Source organism: Oncorhynchus tshawytscha, linkage group LG12 (genome assembly GCF_018296145.1).
Source record: "Oncorhynchus tshawytscha isolate Ot180627B linkage group LG12, Otsh_v2.0, whole genome shotgun sequence".
In the NCBI taxonomy this organism is placed as follows: Eukaryota; Metazoa; Chordata; class Actinopteri; order Salmoniformes; family Salmonidae; genus Oncorhynchus; species Oncorhynchus tshawytscha.
In genome coordinates, this window is record NC_056440.1 from 61100510 (window position 1) to 61119086 (window position 18577).

Genomic DNA, 18577 nt, shown 5'->3' on the forward strand with positions numbered 1-18577 from the left:
GGCGAAACAGTTACTGGGGGGTCAGGGTGCATGCATTGCTGGACGGACGGCCAGTTGTGACTCTCAGCTGTAGCCCCCTATACCTATATGAATTCTGTATTGTCCTATTCCCGATACCAACCAAAAAAATAAGCCACAGGGAATCAGCAGACACCTTTCATCACCAGTGAAGTGGATCATATCCTTATCTCGTTGAGGGCAACAGCCATATAATAAAATACAACTGGAAAATACTTCCACTCCACAGACAAGTATCCCTTTGTTAGCTTGCTTTCTTCACATGCAGGCATGTGCACACCCTCCTGTACAGACACACAAACACAGACAGCTGAAGACAGAAGAGGAGCCTCTACCTCATTCTCTCTCTCCTTCCTGTGAGAAGGTTTTTCATGGAAAATGTGACTTGACAAAATGTCAATTGTCAAAGTCTACAGGTAATTGTTACCCATGGTTAAACATTAACGTGGCACAATACCACAGTTGGCGAGCCTGATAACCTTGGGGAAATAACAGAGCATAACAATAAGACATACAGTAGTATGTAGACTTCACTTATAGATAATGACGTTCTCTAAGAAAACATACAGAAAGTGAGAGCTAGGAACCCGGTATAGCCTAAAATAGATTGTATAGTGAATAGCCTATTACTTTCTATTCTTCTTGTAGAGAGAAAGCTCACCAAACGGTGGCCCTCCTCTTACCAACCACCCGCAGGCAGTCTGGCGCTCACACGTTGTCCGTGCTGACAGCTATTCCCTAAGGAGTGGCTTTCTGTACAGCGTTAGGCAGCTCAAACAATACTGGACCTTTTCTTTGTGGGTGTACTGTGTAGCACGGGTGCCAGTGCAGTGACGGATGGTCTGAAGTGTCTGGAAGTTGCCTAATGACATTTAAAAAATACCCGAGTCTTTGAAAGAGTAACTTTCAGTCATGTATGACTGAGCTCATTTTCACACGCTGCTGTGAGTGTCTGAGTGTGTGTGAGCTTTGGGGAGGAATCCGGATTTTTACGCATTCCATTTCACACCGTCAGTTTATGTTTCTGTCACTAGTGTATAGTCCGCGTGTGGAGTTGTGAAGAGCATCGCTTATAGGAGGACCTCTGACACATTTTTAGACATCGAAGGAAAACAATCGACGGAAAACCATAACCACCACGTTCAGCAGAGGCGCAGAGGGGTCCGACTGTGTAAAGGTAACAAAAACAAAACAAATGTAAACCCGTTTTTTACTGCATTAATCTGTGATATTTAATTGTTTTCCTAATTTCACCAGAACACATGTGTAGCCTACCGGTTAATACATGCAGTGTGGAGACAATTCATTTATTGACAAAGCAGAGGCAGGTGTTTCTGTATTTTAGGTCTAATAGTGAACCTCAGGTTTGGCCTGCTTCACATTGCGCTAAATTAGTCTACAACCCGTTAGAAACCAGTTCTTACATTTGTGTTTTCTTTCATTTCTTTTTTTCTTCTTCTGATGTTGATAGGAATATGTTCCGTTAACTTGATAACTTTGTCAGGTTGACCAAAACATAAATAACTTGCTCTGAAGTACGTGACAGTTGATTTTGGCTGAATTTCTTCAAAATTCTATCTGTTCTTACTTTTAATAGGCATAATTGTAATGGTATTACTATTATGAAATGCAGAATCGAAGAATGAGATGCTGCTAGTATTTATATCAATGCTTGGGTGATGGGTGATGGTTTTGGTGCAGTTTAATGTTTGTCCGCTTGCTTGCCAGGTTGGCAAAATAATACAGTTCCTGTATCAGTATAAGCCTTTTAACCAGCAGATTACAATTGTTGCTATAAACATTGGGACTAAATGCATGCAAAGACTGCAAAGTTCAATAACTACTGGCATTAACTAAATGCACCTTAGGAAATGGGGATATCTAGTCAGCTACACAACTGAATGCATTCAACTGAAATATGTCTCCCATATTCAACCCAAACCCAACCCAAATCCTCTGAATCAGAAAGGTGCAGGGGTCTGCCTTAATCAGCATCATAGGCGCCCAGGTAGCAGTTGTTGTTGGGGGTTAACAGTTGACAGTGCATGTCAGAGCAAAAACCAAGCCATGAGGTCGAAGGAATTGTCCATAAAGCTCCGAGACAGGATTGTGTAGAGGCACAGATCTGGGGAAGGGTACCAAAAAATTTCTGCAGCATTGAAGGTCCCCAAGAACACGGTGTCCTCCATCATTCTTAAATGTAAGAAGTTTGGAACCACCAGCACTCTTCCGAGAGCTGGTCGCCCGGCCAAACGGAGCAATCAGGGGGAGGACAACCATCCCTACGGTGAAGCTTGTTGGTTACAGCATCATGCTGCTGGGATGTTTTTCAGCAAAAGGGTCTGGGAGACTAGTCAGGATCGAGGGAAAGATTAACGGAGCAAAATACTGTACAGAGAGATCCTTGATGAAAACCTACTTCAGAGCGCTCAGGGTCTCAAACTGGGGCGAAGGTTCACCTTCCAACAGGACAAGGACCCTAAGCACACAGCCAAGACAATGCATGAGTGGCTTCGGGACAAGTCTCTTAATGTCCTTGAGTGGCCCAGCCAGAGCCTGGACTTGAACCCGATCTAACATCTCTAGAGACCTGAAAATAGCTGTGCAGCGACGCTCTCCATCCAACATGACAGCGCTTGAGAGGATCTGCAAAGCAGAATGGGAAAACTGTCCAAATACAGGTGTGCCAAGATTGTAGTCTCATACCCAAGAAGACTCGAGGCTGTAATCACAGCCAGAGGTGCTTCAACAAAGTACTAAGTAAAGGGTCTGAATACTTATGTAAATGTGATATTTCAGTTTTTTGTTTTCGTCATTATGGGATATTGTGTATAAATTGATGAGGGGAAAAAACTATTTAATCAATTTTAGAATAAGGCTGCAACGCAGCAAAATGTGGAAAAAGTCAAGGGGTCTGAATACTTTCCGTATGCACAGTATCTCTAGGTCTAACTGATAGATTGTTATGGGGATTTTCTTCTTATGCTAATTAGATTCCCGCACACATCGATTAGAGCGTTGGACTAGTAACCGGACGGTTGTGAGATCGAATCCCCGAGCTAACAAGGTCAAAATGTGTCGTTCTGCCCCTGAACAGGCAGTTAACCCACTGTTCCTAGGCCAGTTAACCCACTGTTCCTAGGCCATCATTGAAAATAAGAACTTGTTCTTAACTGACTTGCCTAGTTAAATAAAGGTCAAATAAAATCGACTCTAGTTTTTGTTTTACCGCTAAGCTACCTCCCACCCCATTGGCAATGTTGTTGCTTACTGCGCCATGGCTTCCTCACAGAAGGAAGCAATATTAAAGTCACATTCAATTACTGGATGAACTGTATACCCCTATATTAAAATGTAGTAAATATGAATATTTTTGGCACTTTCATCTTTGTTTTGGCCCTCTTGAAACAGCTGAGTTTCCTAGCTTTGCTTTCATCTCTGATCTGAACCAGCTACTCTGCCCACCTGTTCATCTAAATGGCTGAAATCAGGTCTTTGAGGGGACACTGGTCAACATAGCTAAAGCAGATGCTGGACCATCGTTTGAACCTTGAACTTTATTCACGCTCTTTGTCTGTTTAGGTTAGGGCCCCAACAGAGCTTTTTTGTTCAGCTCTGATGTCACGGACCAGGTCACATTTCTCTGCCATAGCGGGGCGTTTATGCTCTGTTTGCTCTTCTCAGACAAAAGGTGGTGGAGTAAAGCTTGTTGCATGTCTGTCTGACTCACAATTGCTTTGACTGCTTTGCCACTCAGAGCTATACTACTCTGAAGTGATATACAGATGCTGTCCGTGACAGAGAGGATGAATCACTGTTGTTGAATAACATCAAAATACTGCAGCTTAAAGTTTGAACAAGAGTTCAAGGGATAGCGGAAGTTTCGATTGAGGCCACAATTTCACACATGCAGCATCTTTGAAAAGAAAGGGTGAAACAGTTGAGGGAAGTGTGAAAAGATATTACAGTAAGCAGTTCAAATCTTTTTTATGACTGTGTGTGTGTGTGAATTTACCTCTGTCACCTCAGAAGTATCACAATGTAAACTTAAGTTTACCAAGCTCTTGCGTTATTTGGCTAGCTACTATACAATATGCTTTGTGGCCTTGAACATTTATAACTGTCTGAACCGGGTCAACACACACACACACACACACACACACACACACACACACACACACACACACACACACACACACACACACACACACACACACACACACACACAAGTTGAGAAGTGAAAGGGACATTCTTTCACTGCATTTAGGCCATCAAACAATGGAGAGGGGGTGGGGGCAGAGACTGGGTGGAGGTCGGGTTCGCCCTTCTCAAACAAAAGAGAACTGAGCACCACCGTGTGTGCGCTTGTTGATTATGTGAAGTCTGATTATGTGGTGGGGGAGACTGTGCGTTTCTTATAAGTATGGTTAAGGTGTAGTCCACTGTATAATCCATGAAGACCATGCTGTTGACGATTGTCTGATATTTGACGTTGTCTTCATACTTTCAAAAATGTGCTGCATTGCATTTACTCATAGACACATAATCAAGACCTCTCTTATTGTGCTCACTTTTTGCATGATAATAACACTACTGTTACACTGTTTTTGTACTTCAACTTGTTGGCAAATGATCTAATGCCCACTTTAGCAGTAATGTGACAGATAGGTATAGGTGTGCAACACTGCTTGTTGAGGTGGCTACAAGGGAGTAGGTCATGCAAGGGTGATACAGTAGGCCTATTGTGGGATTGATCGATAACTCACTTGTGTTGGTGCTCACACTCATTACATAATAAGTATATTTTTGCATAGATGAGAATAGGCCTTCACCTGTAGGAAACCTTTCTGTCTCAACATTTAGCTCAGTGCTTGTACGTGGATATCATTTGCAGATGACAGGTTTCTTAGGTATGTTGTACATAAACTGTCTCCTCCACAAACCCCACTAGATTGTGGTTCAATGGCTGTGTGCAGTTTTTTGTCTGTCTTCTGTTAATGGAGGAGTGCAGTTTTCCCACAGAAACCAAAGCATGTAGCCTATAGCTTGCACTGCCGTCCTTCGTTCAGGGAATGCCATTGTAATAAACGTTCTAAAGCCACTGTCCACTATATTGCTGCCGAAAAGTGGACTGATATCCAGTCATTCTGAAAGGGGACTAATGACTATTTAGTCTAAATTATGGCATTACTGAAGTAGGCAAATAATTAGTAGGAAATAACTTTGCCATCATTATCATGTCGTCAAATTTACTTTAGAGAGATGGCAATGTTGCCATTAGCTAGCAAAGTTTGTCAAAAATAGCTAGCATTGTTAATGTTAGCTAGCTAAAATCCCGTCCTGTCCCCTCAATCTTAGGGCCTCTTTACACTACACTACTTTGACGACACAAACTAGTCCCAGGAAATATACTTTTGTGGTGTAAAGAAACAGATCTAGATTCAAATCTTTCTTCAAGAGATGTCTCCAACACTTTCTCCTGAGGTAATGTGGGAGACATCTACACCATATACCCCCCTCTGAGTCGTACAACGTGAAGATAATTTCCCTGCAAGAATTACCTTAATTATCTTAATACCAGTAGATGGGATTTTTGCTCTGTTAGCCAAATTATAAATTAAAGGCTCTAAAAATATCCACAAAAATATTTGTAAATAAATCACTGCATCAACCAAGTGTGCAACACTGTGCTCAATATGGTTTAGATGAGAAGCTCCTGTATAGTTTGAATTGGTGTCCTTATTTTGTTTGTCTATAAACTATGGTATTTACAGTATGCTAATAGCTGCACTCACACATGAAGCAGTAACGTGGCTTTGGCCATACCACATCAGAGGCTAGTCTAAACAGAAAAGTTGTAAATCTGATGTTGAAGAGAGATAGATCTCACTAAACATATTTGACTAATGTAGCGAAATTCACCCTTAGCTAGCTTTCATGTAGTGGTGTAGCTAACTACTGGAATGACACACTACTGTTTTAACAAAAATACAATATGGATGAAGTAGGCAAGAATTTCCTTTATTTTTCGGCATCAGACCTGCATAATTCTTACTTGAAACACCATTTTTGTGTTTAACCCTTTGAAGAACCCTTTGTGGTCGCAGGTAGAACTGTCCTGGGTTCCATGTAGAACCCTTTATACAAAGGGTTCTACCTGGAACCAAAAAGGGTTCTCCTATGGGTACAGCTGAAGAACCTGTTTGGAACCCTTTTTTTTTGTGAAAGTGCAATTTGGTAAACTACATTTTCAGAGTAGCTTCCCCAACATTTTAAATTGTGCATATGTAGGTCACTTGTCTGCTACTACAACTCAGTTGGATATGAAATAAAAGACTGTGGCGTGTGTCTGTGGGAAGATACATCGATCACCATGGCAGCAGCCACGATATAGATATTTTAGTTCTCAAAAAGGGAATTAGTGTGAATACAGTGAATTAGCATTGCATTCACTGGTAAGTCTGCATCTGTGAGACCTCAGAACACATACATGTAATTGAAAACTCAGTGAATACAAGACACAGTGACTGGTGTCGTCTGTGTGATCGTTGGAAGGAAAGAGTGTTCTCATTGATAAGAACTCAATAAAGGACACTGAATGTATTTTTAGAACAAATGTTTTTATTGATAAGGAAATAGTTAATTATACATTTTTTTTTAAGAATAAGTGTATCTAAGAAGAGGAATGGTGTCTAGGAAATGTGTTGTTTAGAGAAGACATGGTAAATAATTTGAGAATCGCCTCTGGAAGGAGTGGTACAGATATGTGCTTTCAGACTGACTGCAATCACCCTGGGACAGATCTATCCTGCTTTTCACAGAACACTAATTAAAGTTGAGCAGTATTCACGTTTTACAACTGTGTTGTTCTTCTTGCCGTTCTATAGAGGTCAAAGGTGAAACCATACAGTAACAATGGAGCCTAACCAGGGGTTTGGAGGGACCCTGTGGATGATCTTTCTCTTTGCCCTCTTTGCATCAGGTAAGTGAACATTTTATTTGCAATGTCCTACAAATAAAGAAAAATACTGTATGAACTGAGAGGGATTCTGTTTCTTAAAAAGTTTAAAAGTAAAACATAAATAATTCTCAAAAACTATTGTCCAAACAGGATCAGGGGAAAACGACAGGGACTTCAAAATGTGTGGAACCTGGCGCCATGGCAACGGGCTCTTAACTCTGGCTCACGATTTGAAAAGGGGCTGTGGCACCATCACAATCTCAGCCAATGAGAGCTCCCTGTCCATCCGAGGTGAGATAACGGCCCAATGTGAGAACTCCTCTGTCATCAAGCTGGATCCGAGCCCAGAGGCAAGAGAGAGACCCTTCTGTGTGTATTGGGAGCCCCTTCTGGACCTGCTCTGGGTAGAGGTGAATGGACAGAACCACACTCTGTGCTGGCCGTCTGGTCTACAGGGGAACTGCTGCACTGACCTGTCCCAAGGCGAAAACAAAGGGATTTCGACGTACGGGATACTCAACGCGACACAACGGGATGACATCATAAGTTACAAAACACACCCAGCCTATGAGTTTTTTGGCGAAATTATCAACTGCAGTAAGCAAGCCTTTAGGTTGTCAGTTAAGTTGTCTGATGAGGAAATCAACTTTAATAATTTATTGTTCATCTAAGTACATTTTGGGTGTGTTATACAGTCTTGAAAATATAAATACTACACTGTTTCTGAATGGATTCTTTGCCTTTCAGAAAACAAGTTTTGTGATGAGGCGAGTCAGGGATCTGGTGATAAGGTGAACATGTAAGTTTTACCTCTTTATTTTGAATTACACCCCTCCATGTCATCTCTCAAACTCCTTTATCCTCTATGGCTATGCCTATCCTCCTGAGTTGACTAACCACCATGACAAGATGTGGTTGTAAACATGTTCGGGCAGCAGTGAAGTATGATGTCATCTATTATGAGTGAGCTGCAGAGCAGAAAATTGAGCTCATTGTGAATAGTGGGTGGTGGCTGGTTTGTACACAAAATGTCCATCTATAGTACAGCAGTTTCTATATCACTATCACATGCCCAAAAGCAATCTACAGTTGTGGCCAAAAGTTTTGAGAATGACACAGATATTAATTTCCACAAAGTTTGCTGCTTCAGTGTCTTTAGATATTTTTGTCAGATGTTACTATGGAATACTGGAGTATAATTACAAGCATTTCATAAGTGTCAAATGCTTTTATTGACAATTACATGAAGTTGATGCAAAGAGTCAATATTTGCAGTGTTGACCTTTCTTTTTCAAGACCTCTGCAATCCGCCCTGGCATGCTGTCAATTAACTTATGGGCCACATCCTGACTGATGACAGCCCATTCTTGCTTAATCAATGCTTGGAGTTTGTCAGAATTTGTGGGTTTTTGTTTGTCCACCCGTCTCTTGAGGATTGATCAGAAGTTCTCAATGGCATTAAGGTCTGGGGAGTTTCCTGGCAATGGACCCAAAATATCAATGTTTTGTTCCCCGAGCCACTTAGTTATCACTTTTGCCTTATGGCAAGGTGCTCCATCATGCTGGAAAAGGCATTGTTCGTCACCAAACTGTTCCTGGGTGGTTGGGAGAAGTTGCTCTCGGAGGATGTGTTGGTACCATTCTTTATTCATGGCTGTGTTCTTAGGCAAAATTGTGAGTGAGCCCACTCCCTTGGCTGAGAAGCAACCCCACACATGAATGATCTCAGGATGCTTTACTGTTGGCATGACACAGGACTGATGGTAGCGCTCCTCTTGTCTTCTCCAGACAAGCTTTTTTTCCGGATGTCCCAAAGAATCGGAAAGGGGATTCATCAGAGAAAATGACTTTACCCCAGTCCTCAGCAGTCCAACCCCTGTACCTTTTGCAGAATATCAGTCTGTCCCTGATGTTTTTCCTGGAGAGAAGTTGCTTCTTTGCTGCCCTTCTTGACACCAGGCCATCCTCCAAAAGTCTTCGCCTCACTGTGCGTGCAGATGCACTCACACCTGCCTGCTGCCATTCCTGAGCAAGCTCTATACTGGTGGTGCCCCGATCCCGCAGCAGAATCAACTTTAGGAGACAGTCCTGGCGCTTCTTGGACTTTCTTGGGCGCCTTGAAGCTTTCTTCATAACAATTCAACCGCTCTCCTTAAAGTTCTTGATTATCCGATAAATGGTTGATTCAGGTGCAATCTTACTGGCAGCAATATCCTAGCCTGTGAAGCCCTTTTTGTGCAAAGCAATGAAGACGGCACGTGTTTCCTTGCAGATAACCATGGTTGACAGTGGAAGAACATTGATTCCAAGCACCACCCTCCTTTTGAAGTTTCCAGTCTGTTATTCGAACTCAATCAGCATGACAGAGCCAGCCTTGTCCTCGTCAACACTCACACCTGTGTTAACGAGAGAATCACTGACATGATGTCAGCTGGACCTTTTGTGGCAGGGCTGAAATGCAGTGGAAATGTTTTTTGGGGATTCAGTTCATTTGCATGGCAAAGAGGGACTTTGCAATTAATTGACTGTGAAAATTAATATTTGTGTCATTCTCAAAACTTTTGGCCACGACTGTACACACAATAGCTGTAACGAAGTGTGCTGAGAGTCAGGAAACAAGTTCAGGGAGTGAGTGTTTTTAATAAATAAATGAGTGTTTTTAATAAATAAATGAAACTAACACGTAACACAAACAATGCACAGACATGACCCAGGAACAGAAACAATAACGCCTGGGGAAGGAACCAAAAAGAGTGATATATATAGGGAAGGTAATCAGGGAGGTGTTGGAGCCCAGGTGAGTCTGATGACTCGCAGGTGCACGTAACGATGGTGACAGGTGTGCGCCATTATGAGCAGCCTGGTGACCTAGAGGCCAGAGAGGGAACACACGTGACAGTACCCCCTCCCAGATGCGCATCTCCAGCCGCAGGATGCCGACCAAAGGGACGATCCCGGGGATCAGGAGCAGACCGGTCACCCATGTGATACGTGGGAACCTGTCACTGCCTGGGGTGCGGGAACCTGACAGACTGGCTGAGGCAGGGGAGCCTGGCGATCCGGCTGAGGCATGAGAGCCTGGCAATCCGGCTGAGGCATGAGAGCCTGTAGTGGCTCCCGGACCCGACTGCATTTACACTGAAACAACAAACAAAAAAAGATTCCCTGATGCTTCCCTTAGGTGAGGCGTTATTCTGTAACGATGTGTGCTGAGAGTTGGGAAGCAAGTTCAGGGAGTGAGTGTTTTAATAAGTAAATGAAACCAACACGTATCACAAACAACACACAGACATGACCTAGGAACAGACACAATAACGCCTGGGGAAGGAACCAAAAGGAGTGACATATATAGTGAAGGTAATCATAAAGAGGGAAGGTAATCAGGGAGGTGAGGGAGTCCAGGTGAGTCTGATGACGCGCAGGTGCATGTAACGATGGTGACAGGTGTGCGCCATAACGAGCAACCTGGTGACCTAGAGGCTGGAGAGGGAGCACACGTGACAATACCCCATAATGTCAAAGCAAAAATAGATTTTTAGAAGTTTTTGTAAATGTATTAAAAAATTTAAAAACAGAGACCCTATTTACATAAATATTCAGACCCTTTGCTATGAGACTCAAAATTGAGACTCAGGTGCATCCTGTTTCCATTGATCATCCTTGAGATGTTTCCACAACTTGATTGGAGTCCACCTGTGATAAATTCAATTGATTTGACATGATTTGGAAAGGCACACAACTGTCTGTAAAAGGTCCCATAGTTGACCGTGCATGTCACCGAAAAAAACAAGCCATGAGGTCGAAGGAATTATCCGTAGAGCTCCAAGACAGGATTGTGTTGAGGCACAGATCTGGGGAAAGGTACCAACAAATGTCTTCAGCATTGAAGGTCCCCAAGAACCACCAAGACTCTTCCTAGAGCAGGTCAGCCGGCCAAACTGAAACATTCGGGGGAGAAGGGCCTGGTCAGGGAGGTTACCAAGAACCCGATGGTCACTCTGACAGAGCTCGAGAGTTCCTCTGTGGAGATGGGAGAACCTTCCAGAAGGACAACCATCTCTGCAGCACTCCACCAATCAGGCCTTTATGGTAGAGTGGCCAGACAGAAGCCATTCCTCAGTAAAAGGCACATGACAGCACGCTTGGAGTTTACCAAAAGGCACCTAAATACTCTCAGAGAAACAATATTCTCTGGTTTGATGAAACCAAGATTCAACTCTTTGACCTGAATGCTAAGCGTCAAGTCTTGAGGAAACCTGGCAGGATCCCTACAGTGAAGCGTGGTGGTGGCATCATGCTGTGGGGATGTTTTTCAGTGGCAAGGACTGGGAGACTAGTCAGGATCTAGGCAAAGATGAACGGAGCAATGTACAGAGAGATCCTTGATGAAAAGAGCGCTCAGGACCTCAGACTGGGGCTAAGCTTCACCTTCCAACAGGACAAGGACCCTAAGCACACAGCCAAGACAACGCAGGAGTGGCTTCGGGACAAGTCTCTGAATGTCCTTGAGTGGCCCAGCCAGAGCCCGGACTTGAACCCGATCAAACATCTCTGGAGAGACCTGAAAAAGCTGTGCAGCAACACTCCCCATTCAATCTGACCTGAGTTTGAGAGGATCTGCAGAGAAGAATGGGAGAAACTCCGCAAATACACGTGTATCAAGCTTGTAGCATCATACCCAAGAAGACTCAAGTCTGTAGTCGCTGCCAAAAGGTGCTTCAACAAAGTACTGAGTAAAGGGTCTGAATACTTATGTAAATGTGATATTTCAGGGCTTTCTTTATTATAAATTAGCTAAAATTTCTAAACCTGTTTTTTGCTTAGTCATTGTGGGGTGTTCTGGGTAGATTCATGAGGGTGGGGAAAAACTATTTAATCAATTTTAGAATAAGGCTGTAACATAACATAATGTGGAAAGAGTCAAGGGGTCTGAATACTTTTCAAAGGCACTGTATGTAATGCATAGAAATGACATGTATGAGATAGAGTGGGTTGTAAATACTGTCTGTATTGGTCTGTAGGATAGAGGAGACAGTGATGAGGTCCAAGGTGCTTGGGAACGTGGTGCTGCCCTGTGCCCTGAGCTCTGTGGTGGAGATGGAGGAAGGCTTTCAGGGCTACAACATCACTCTGCCTGTAAGACCATAAACGCACACACAGACACACAAACACGTGATGTTATATGATTATTATAACTAACTTGTGTGTTGGTGTTGTGCAGGCGCCTCAAGGAGTTCCTCCTCAAATGATTCCATCAGTTCACCTGCCTTCTTGTCTGAAACCTCCAGAAAAGAAAAAGGTCAAGGTTGTCTGCACCTACTTCAAAAACAGTATCTTATTCCAGGTAAGAGCCAATTGGGTTTTTCACTTGGCTGCTAACCTAGTCTATGTAAACTGTACATTACAGTTTACACTGAAGTACCAAACCGTTGGTAATGCTTCCTTATAGCAGGACCGGTTTTCCAGACATAATTTAAGCTAAGAATTAGACAATGAAGATTCTCCATTGAACATGCTTCTTAGTCCTAGACAAAGTTTAATCTGGGTCCGGGGAAACCGTCCCGTATAGTATGAAGTGTAGTTGTGATTCTGGTTGTTGTGTTCACAGGGGAGTTCTAAGGTAGACCAGAATGACATCAGGATTCTAGAAGATGTGGTCGGAATCACTGTGGAGAATGAGATCATCACCAACCTTCCAGAGCCAATCAGGATTGGTTTCCATCATTCTGCCATACCAGTAAGTGTGTGCGTGCTTGCCTGAATGCATCTGTGTGTCTTAGTTGACTGGAAGCACGCCATTTCCTTGCCTTGATGTATTTTACTGTCTCAAATCCTCCGAGCACAAACCACCTCAAAAGCCCCTTCAGAAGCAAAAGGAAACAAAGTGAAAGATTTGTAGAAAAAGATGTCTGCTTCATCACAGAATGAGTCACTCTAGCAATTGTACTGTAGCAAGTAGCTTTTTATTCAACACTGTACATCACAGGGGTGTTGCCCCTGAGTACAGTAGATGTGTATCCTTAAACAGTTGTACAGTTAGAGTAAAGTTAACTTTCTGTTGTATGGTTGTAGTGTTTAGTGTTTCTGGACTTTATCTCAGCATGGACTTATTGTTATCACTTTTAGATATTTTGATTGATTCTGGTGTATCAGTTAAATTGAAAATGTTGTGGGTCACATCATTGCACACTTGATCCCTCTTTCTGGTCTGACTCAGTGTGTGAGTTGGTCAACAGTAGCACTTATAAAATATGATTGCAGCTCATCTTGCATGCCAGACAGATATACAGTATTTGGTATGTGTTGTTGTTCAGTATCCAGGTCACCATCTAGTGGTGAATTAAATATGTTAGTCCCTACTTGCCTCTTATCTCCCTTTTGTAACTTATCTTTTTCAGACAAGTCACTCAAGAAAATGTGTTTCTTGGGACACAAAGAAAGGTTTGTAAAGAAGCATGTTTAAACTTGGTTGCAATAATAGAGTACTTATTTATATTATTATTTGTATTGAATATAGAGGATGTTTATTCATTATTATAAACCGGGTCTTTCGAGCCCTGGATGCTGATTGGCTGAAAGCCGTGGTATATCAGATAATATACCACAGGTATGATGCATAATTACTTGTTTACTCTTCTAATTACGTTGGTAACCAGTTTATAATAGCAATAAGGCACCTCTGGAGTTTGTGGTATATGGCCAATATACCAAGGCTAAGGACCGTATCCAGGCACTTCTCGTTGCGTCGTGTGTAAGAACAGCCCTTACCTGTGGTATATTGGCCATATAGCACACCACCTTGGGCCTTAACGCTTAATTATGCAGTGTTAGCATTTCCAGGTCTTGCTACGGCTATTGGTATTGGTTTAATTGTTGCAGATCCAGCAGAGGTCACATGGAAAAAGGAAGGTTGTGAGACCATACAGAAAGGTGTGGAGGATACAGAGTGCCACTGTAACCATCTCACATACTTTGCCATCCTAGTGGTGAGCTATAACCTCTATCTAGAATATTTACATGGGCAATCATTTGAATAAATAAATAAGAACTCATCTCAAGTAGATTGGTAATAGTAGACCTAAAATTGGTTTTGTCTTCTATTCACCTCAGCAATTGGAACCACGACCAGTCCGCCATCTGGTGGCTCTAACTGTCATTACATCAATGGGCTGTGCTGCCTCTACGTTGAGCTGTGTTGTCCTCATCTACTTCCTTAACACACAGAGGTACTTCTCCTCACATGCAATAATCTGTCTCCCTGCAGCCTGTCCTACGCATAATATCTCCTACCAGGCCTCAACATGTGACAATACTTCCTAATCATGTTGTGCAAATATCTGAGATCATGTGAAATCCTAAATGCTTAAAAAATGAGTGATATTTGTTTCATAGCAGTTACCCTCTCTCTCTCTCCATCCCCCCTCCCCCATCTCTCTCTCTCACTCACTAACTTTATCTCCTCTTCTTGCACTGTGGCAGGAGAGCGAAGGACCAGTCCACTGCAGTCCATCGGGGTCTGGCCATGGCACTGTTCCTTCTTAGCCTCCTCTTCTTCCTGACAGGGACTGTGGCCAACGTGGGAGGTAACAAGGCATGCTGGGTTTTTGGGGCGGCTCTCCACTATGCTCTGCTCAGTTCCTTCTCCTGGATGTTTATTGAAGTGTTACACACCTTTTGGTTGGTCTACATGGTGTTCAGCCCCTCCCCCAATCCGTATGTTTGGCACCTGGTTGGCTTTGGTGAGTGAAAACGTACACAAAGAATCGGTTTATATTCCACTGCACATTGGTAGATGAATACAATTTACATGAATACACCTTTAAACCATTGACTGTTACCATCATTTTGATCCTCTGTCTAGGTCTCCCAGCTGTTCCGGTCATAGTACTGCTTGCCATTGGAAAAGTCTATGGTGTGATAGAGGTTGTGTCCAGTGAGGATGTCAACAACCCCTACTTGATGTGAGTGCACTTTGGATCTACTGTACCTGTAAGATGAACAGTAGTTAAAGTTTTGACATTTGACTGAGGTGATGAGTAAGTTAGCCCAGTGGTTCATGCTTTTTCACCATGGTCTTCTAGGTGCTGGATGGATGTGTCTCCACACTCTGTAGGCCTACTAGCCCATTACTTCATCAACCTGACCTTCCTGGCTGTAGTGGTCCTCTCTGGTCTGATCATGCTCTTCCTGGTCCTGAGAAATATCCAGAACCGAGACGAGTGGCGGAAGAACAAGGTGGCGTTCCTCAGTATCTGGGGTCTCAGCTGCCTGTTCGGGACCACGTGGGGCCTGGGATTCTTGGACTTTGGACAGCTCTCGGAGTTCATCCCCTTCCTCTTCTGCATCCTCAACTCCCTACAGGGTAGGTCCACCTCTGTTGAGTCTATCAAAAGGTTAATATGGTCACATGACCAGAGGAGGCTGTCAGAGCGAACCGTCTATTGTGTTGCTTTGAAACAATGCCCTGTAAAAGTGTTCTGTTTCAACAGCGTATTAGGAAAAACCTCCCTGCAACCGATTTCCAGTTGTATTCACTAGCTATTAGCTACATGCTTAGATTAGAAGCTAGTGTATAGCTCTGTCTGCTAGAAGTTCACAAAAAAGCTGCTCTTTATTGCTGGTGTGACCTTTTTAAAATACCTACAGTACCAGTCAAAGGTTTTAGAACACCTACTCATTCAAAAGGTTTTTCTTTATTTTTACTATTTTCTACATTGTAGAATAATAGTGAAGACATCAAAACTATGAAGTAACACATATGGAATCTTGTAGTAACCAAAAAAGTGTTAAACAAATCAAAATATATTTTATATTAGATTCTTCAAACAGCCACCCTTTGCCTTGACAGCTTTGCACACTCTTCGCATTCTCTCAAGCAACTACACCTAGAATGCTTTTTCAACCGTCTTGAAGGAGTTCCCACATATGCTGAGCACTTGTCGGCTGCTTGTCCTTCACTTTGCGGTCTAACTCATCCCAAACCATCTCAATTTGGTTGAGGTCGGGATTGTGGAGGCCAGGTCATCTGATGCAGCACGCCATCACTCTCCTTGTGTGTTGGGTCATTGTCCTATTGAAAAACAAATCATAGTCCCACTAAGCCCAAACCAGTAGGGTTTGCATATCGCTGCAGAATGCTGTGATAGCCATGCTGGTTAAGTATGCTTTTACTTCTAAATAAATCACAGACAGTGTCAACAACAAAGCACCCCCACACTATAACACCTCCTCCTCCATGCTTTATGATGGGAAATACACATGCGGAGATCATCCGTTCACCTACACCGCGTCTCACAAAGACACAGTGGTTGGAACCAAAAATCTCCAATTTGGACTCCAACCCAAAGGACAAATTCCCACCGGTCTAATGTCCATTGCTCGTGTTTCTTGGCCCAAGCAAGTCTTTAGTAGTGGTTCCTTTAGCAGCAATTCGACCACAAAGGCCTGATTTACACAGTCTCCTCTGAACAGTTGATGTTGAGATGTTTCTGTTACTTGAACTTTGTGAAGCATTTATTTGGGCTGCAATTTCTGAGGCTGGTATCTCTAATGCACTTATCCTCTGCAGCAGAGTTACCTCTGGGTCTCCCATTCCTGTGGCAGTCCTCATGAGTATCAGTTTCATCATATCGCTTGATGGTTTATGCGACTGCACTTGAAGAAACATTCAAAGTTCTTGAAATGTTCCTTATTCATGTCTTAAAGTAATGATGGACTGTCGTTTCCCTTTGCTTATTTGAGCTGTTCTTGCCATAATATGGGCTTGGTCTTTTACCAAATAGGGCTATCTTCTGTATACCCCCCCCCCACACACACACACACTGGGTCACAACACAATTGATTGGCTCAAACGCATTAACAAGGAAAGACATGAATATGAACTTTTAAGAAGGCACACCTGTTAATTGAAATGCATTCCAGGTGACTACTGTATGAAGCTGGTTGAGAGAATGTCAAGAGTGTGCAAAGCTGTCATCAAGGCAAAGGGTGGCTACATTGAAGAATCTCAAATATATTTAGATTTTTTGAACACATATAGTTTATGGTTACTATATGATTCCATATGTGTTATTTCATAGTTTTGATGTCTTCACAATAATACAATGTAAAAAAAAAAGTCAAATTAAAAAAAAAAACTTGAATGAGAAGATGTTATAAAACTTTTGACCGGTAGTGAATATGGATTTGTTTCCATGTCATTTATTTCACTACTGTTGAAATAAGTGACATTCATTAAGCATTTAGCTGTTACAGATAGTTTAGAATGATGTTGATTATAGGCTGTTTTGAATTCAGAATCTGGAATCTAATTCTGGAGCATAGATTCTAGCTTCTGTACTGTATTATTGGTCCATCACAGAACTAATCTGAAACATTGTGTGGTCTGTCCCATAGGTTTCTTCCTGATGCTCCGATTCTACATTCTTGAACGGATGCGGAAACAATCGGGGTCTAGTTTGGATGGTAGCACAGCATCTTCCACCAGGCAACAAATGCTGCAGGAGAAGAGCTGAGCTGGGGTACATGGGATACCATTTTTTTGTAGGCTAAAGGAGGAGCAATGTACCAAATGTAACTCTGTCACTCAGAACATTCCAACTCTGGGGTTGAGATTCAGAATATTGCACTATACAAGCGCGTTTCCATACACATATCTGAGTGACTGTAAAAAAAAATACCGTCAAAATTAAAGCTATAATTGACGTAAGGTGAAACAGCGCCACTGGTCACTCCAGGCACATTTGTTATTCATTTATTATGGGGCAGAGATGCATCCTGGTAAAAAAATATATATCATAGTACTCTGCTGATCTATCGCATGTGCAATGAAAAAAAAATGTGTTCGTTGTTTGAAGTAACGTCTTTGTTGTAATATTGCAAACGGATGTGGCAGTTTCACCCCTACAGATTTCAGCTTTATGCCCAGGGCGAACCTTGATAAGCTTGTTTTATTCTGTGTTAAACGTATCATTTCATAGATATCAGTCATCGCTCATTTCAAACTTTTGAAGTAGCACTTTAGCTTCTTAGTGTTGTCGTTTACCCATTCATCATGTTGTAGAATCAGGTATGTAAGAAACTTTCATACATAGTTTTCCAGAGACTGGTAGTTACTTTACTCAGAAAAGGACTCATAGAAGTGTCACTCAGGCCATCATCTGAAAGACAGCAGGCATTGTACAATGACATTTGGCTGAAGTTGGAAACTTGCTCTATTCTGTGACAAACACTGTATTTTCAGATCATAGTTACTGGACTATGTTTAGCACTTTATTGTACAGAGATGTATTTTTTAGAAAACATGACTGGTTGTGCCACTGACATTATTGTGTGTATATCTTTTGCAACTTTTGAAAACGTATTGTATTTGTGTGGATGTAAATGTATATTGCTTCAATAAAAGTTTACTGTATAAGAAAAGAACACCAGGACCTTAGTTTGAATGTACAACTACAAAAATAGGTCATAATTGATCTTAACAATTCATACGCGAAATACCTGCACTGTATACAACTACAATGTGTGTGCAAAACATTAAACCCATGCTCTTTCCATGACATAGACTGACCAGTTGAAGCCAGGTGAAATCTAGGATCC

At 42.3% G+C, this 18577-nt stretch overlaps 1 protein-coding gene across 1 annotated transcript; it reads left to right on the forward strand.

Moving 5' to 3' along the window:
- Nucleotides 1-732: 732 nt before the first annotated feature.
- LOC112263563 (adhesion G-protein coupled receptor G5) lies at nucleotides 733-18400 on the forward strand. Its single transcript, XM_024439974.2, has 14 exons — nucleotides 733-1195; nucleotides 6906-7000; nucleotides 7130-7576; nucleotides 7727-7778; nucleotides 12001-12115; nucleotides 12201-12323; nucleotides 12588-12716; nucleotides 13378-13420; nucleotides 13859-13965; nucleotides 14090-14205; nucleotides 14459-14718; nucleotides 14841-14940; nucleotides 15061-15341; nucleotides 17375-18400. Exons 2-14 carry the CDS (start codon nucleotides 6934-6936, stop codon nucleotides 17491-17493), a joined length of 1959 nt encoding a protein of 652 aa, XP_024295742.1. The 5' UTR covers nucleotides 733-1195; nucleotides 6906-6933; the 3' UTR covers nucleotides 17494-18400.
- Nucleotides 18401-18577: the final 177 nt, after the last annotated feature.

Excerpts from the sequence above, each read along its gene's own strand:
- LOC112263563 (XM_024439974.2), top strand. The coding sequence starts at position 6,934 with ATGGAGCCTAACCAGGGGTTTGGAGGGACCCTGTGGATGATCTTTCTC. Across the intron at positions 13,966-14,089 it reads CATACTTTGCCATCCTAGTG|CAATTGGAACCACGACCAGT; the intron begins GTGAGCTATAAC and ends TATTCACCTCAG. Across the intron at positions 14,719-14,840 it reads TTGGCACCTGGTTGGCTTTG|GTCTCCCAGCTGTTCCGGTC; the intron begins GTGAGTGAAAAC and ends TCCTCTGTCTAG.